Genomic DNA, 4046 nt, shown 5'->3' with positions numbered 1-4046 from the left:
TATGTAATTCTTATGCTACAGGTGGCGTCAGTTATACCCATCTTATTATGCTCATGGACTTACGCTCTTGACTTACTTAAGTGTTCTTCGCCTTACAAGCGCGACCAATAATTCTCATTCTGTAACCTATTGTTGCTGCTCTAATAATAAATACCTCTAAATAGAACTTTCTTTGTCAAGCCGTATTCTTGTGTGGGTGTTCACCAGATATACTGTGTACTGTATGGCCAGTAATTAAAGTACATAACTAAGTAGTGGTTTAATGATACCATACTCTCAATACAGTCAGGGAATTGTACCCCTCAGTTACACTGATGTAAACAAGACGAAAGTCTTTCTCTGGTCTGCATCCCCTTAACAATTGTGTGTATTGAGCTGTACTGTACTGTACCCATTCTGCAATCTGTTAATAAAGTTTTCAATCAATCAATCAAACTAAAGTACAACCTAAAGTACAAAATGCAAACAATGAGGTAAATGCAAAAATGCTAAAATTAGGTATGTATGTAGTGGTGCAACTGTTTTTGTAATAAATAAATAAATAGAAATATGGTATAGTGTTAAAAAGTGTATAAACTAAGTGTCAAAAGTTAATTCTATCCCTGGCTCCACAGTTGTGTTTACAACATGTAGCTGCATCTCTTCCTGTCGGCCACTAGAGGGAGCCCTGTCTCCACACAGCCGGAAGGACCTGGACCCCCGCCCGGCCGACAAGCCGGGGAGAGTCAAACAAACGAGCACCTCCCGATTGGACCAGATTACGCGCCGAGGACCCGCCCCCGTACTATTCACCCATTGGTCCATTCGCGGTGGTGGCGCGTCATCACCCCCCCTCTCTCTCTCTCTCCGGATTGGAGGAGGAGCCCTGCAGGCTGCAGTCAGGAAATCAACAACACAGTAAAGAAACGATCAGAAAGTTATTATTATTATCATCGAGTATCGCGTGATCGGGAGGATCGTCATCACACGCCTCAGTTCTTGTAGATTCGGTGGAACCGGGTTGGCACGGCACGGCTCCGGTGCGCACTGAGCTGGACGAGGAACGGAGAGCCGTGTAGATAGAACCCACTTCCCGGGCCAGGTGCGTGTTGTCTCCGGTACCAGGGAGCCGGGAGCCGGGCCAGGTGCGTGTTGTCTCCGGTACCAGGGAGCCGGGCCAGGTGCGTGTTGTCTCCGGTACCGACCGTACCAGGGACAGGGAGCCGGGCCAGGTGGGTGTTGTCTCCGGTACCAGGGAGCCGGGCCAGGTGCGTGTTGTCTCCGGTACCAGGGACCCAGGGAGGAGCCGGGCAGGACGCTGACGGCGCCCCGGGGGAGGAGCAGGGCGCGCGGACAGGTGCGCTGAGAGGAGCCGTCTCCACGGAGCTCTTGGCACAGAGAGGCGCGCGGCGCGTAAAGACGTCGGGGTGGATTTAAGTTGCTTTTGGAACCGATCTGTTATTGTTCTGACTAAGTTCTCTGGTGTTTCTCTCTCTGCTGAAGACTTCTTCTCCCTGATGATGAGGATGATGATGATGAGGATGGCACGGGCGGCTGCGTGAAGTGCGGGATTGAGACCCCCCCCCCCCACCCTATATCACCCCCCCCCCCCTCTCTGCGACACACAGAGCTGACGCAGGCCCCCCCCCCACCCCCCCTGGACGGACTACACGCGTGGATCATCGTCACACCGTGGAAGAAGAAGGATTATTATTATTATTATTATTATTGTTATTATTGTTATTCCTCCCGCGGAGCAGCGCGGCTTTGTTGTGAAAGAAGAAGGATGGATTAATAAACGACCCCGGAGTCCCGTCTGAGATGCTCTCTGTTCACCGTCGGCGCGTCTCGGTCTCGCGTTAAAGGAAAACAACCGTTTTGGGGCTTTTTATTATTATTATTGTTATTATTCTATATTCACCAGAGACGTCAACATGTCCAAAACTCTGAAGAAGAAGAAGCACTGGTCCGGCAAGGTGCAGGAGTGCACGGTGTCCTGGGGGGGGGCCGCCGCGGGGGTCCCGGTGGGGGGGGTGGGGGTGGAGGTGGGCGGCGGCGCAGAGCTGGGGGAGTTCCCGCACCTGCTGGGCCCTCAGGGGGGGGGGGCCCGAGGGGGCCGAGGAGGGGGGGGCATGACGCTGCTGTGCCACGCCGGGAGGCTGCCCGCCGCCGGGGACGTGCTGCTGGAGGTGAACGGCACCCCGGTCAGCGGACTGACCCACCGAGACACGCTGGCCGTCATCCGGCACTTCAGGGAGCCGGTGCGTCTGAAGAGCGTGAAGCCAGGTGTGTGTTACTGTTAGTGTGTGTTACTGTTACTGCTGTCGTTACACACACACACACACACACACACACACCACACACCACACACCACACACACACACACACACACACCACACACCACACACCACACACACACACACACACACACACACACACACACTATGCACATACACACACACACACACTATGCACACACACACACACACACACACACACACACACACACTATGCACATACACACACACACACACTATGCACACACACACACACACACACACACACACTATGCACACACACACAGACACACACACACGCACGCACACACACACTATGCACACACACACACACACACACACACACTATGCACACACACACACACACACACACACACACACATACACACACACACACACACACTGTGCTATACACACACACACACTGTGCTATACACACACACACACACACTATGCACATACACGCACACACACACACACACACACACACTGTGCTATACACACACACACACTGTGCTATACACACACACACACACGCACACACACACACACTGTGCTATACACACACACACACACACACACACACACACACACACACACTATGCAAAAAACACATACTTTGTTACTTTGTTACCCCCCCCCCCCCCCCCCCCCATGTAAAGCGACCTTGGGTCTTTTGAAAGGCGCTATATAAAATGAAGCTATTATTATTATTATTATTATTATTATTATTATTATTATTATTATTATTATTATTATTATTATTATACACAGCACATGACGACACTTTAGGATCGAGGGGTTCGTCGTTGATTGACCCTGTTGTTCTCCTGTAGGGGGCGCTGTCACAGCTGCACCCTGTTGTTCTCCTGTAGGGGGCGCTGTCACAGCTGCACCCTGTTGTTCTCCTGTAGGGGGCGCTGTCACAGCTGCACCCTGTTGTTCTCCTGTAGGGGGCGCTGTCACAGCTGCACCCTGTTGTTCTCCTGTAGGGGGCGCTGTCACAGCTGCACCCTGTTGTTCTCCTGTAGGGGGCGCTGTCACAGCTGCACCCTGTTGTTCTCCTGTAGGGGGCGCTGTCACAGCTGCACCCTGTTGTTCTCCTGTAGGGGGCGCTGTCACAGCTGCACCCTGTTGTTCTCCTGTAGGGGGCGCTGTCACAGCTGCACCCTGTTGTTCTCCTGTAGGGGGCGCTGTCACAGCTGCACCCTGTTGTTCTCCTGTAGGGGGCGCTGTCACAGCTGCACCCTGTTGTTCTCCTGTAGGGGGCGCTGTCACAGCTGCAGCCTGTTGTTCTCCTGTAGGGGGCGCTGTCACAGCTGCACCCTGTTGTTCTCCTGTAGGGGGCGCTGTCACAGCTGCACCCTGTTGTTCTCCTGTAGGGTGGCAGAGAGAGGGGGCTGTCTGGTGTGGTGGGGGGGGGGGCTGTGTGTCAGTTGTGTGTCAGTTGTGTGTCAGTTGTGTGTCAGTTGTGTGTCAGTTGTCTGTCAGTTGTGTGTCAGTTGTGTGTCAGTTGTGTGTGTGTGCGACGCTGCAGTCATGCAGCCCCCTTAACATTCTGTCGTGTGGCAGTGAAAGGGTTAACCGGCTGTTGTGTGTCAGTGAAAGGGTTAACCGGCTGTTGTGTCTCAGTGAAAGGGTTAACCGGCTGTCGTGTGTCAGTGAAAGGGTTAACCGGCTGTCGTGTGGCAGTGAAAGGGTTAATGGGGCACTGCGTTCTTCAATGTCATAATTAATGCATGTCGACGTCCCTGTGTGGTCTGTCTGTCT

At 52.9% G+C, this 4046-nt stretch overlaps 1 protein-coding gene across 1 annotated transcript in view; it reads left to right on the top strand.

Moving 5' to 3' along the window:
* Positions 1 to 931: 931 nt before the first annotated feature.
* Positions 932 to 4046, top strand: part of LOC311227578 (membrane-associated guanylate kinase, WW and PDZ domain-containing protein 3-like) — a 75391-nt gene continuing 72276 nt past the window's right edge. The window contains 1 exon segment of the mRNA XM_084313298.1: positions 932 to 2265. Within this exon segment, the coding sequence (XP_084169424.1) occupies positions 1914 to 2265 (352 nt within the window). The 5' untranslated portion in view covers positions 932 to 1913.

The sequence above is a fragment of the Notolepis coatsorum genome, assembly GCF_963971535.1.
Source record: "Notolepis coatsorum genome assembly, chromosome: 4".
In the NCBI taxonomy this organism is placed as follows: Eukaryota; Metazoa; Chordata; class Actinopteri; order Aulopiformes; family Paralepididae; genus Notolepis; species Notolepis coatsorum.
Note: the sequence above shows the minus strand (reverse complement) of the source record. Positions and strands in the feature narration are given on the sequence as shown.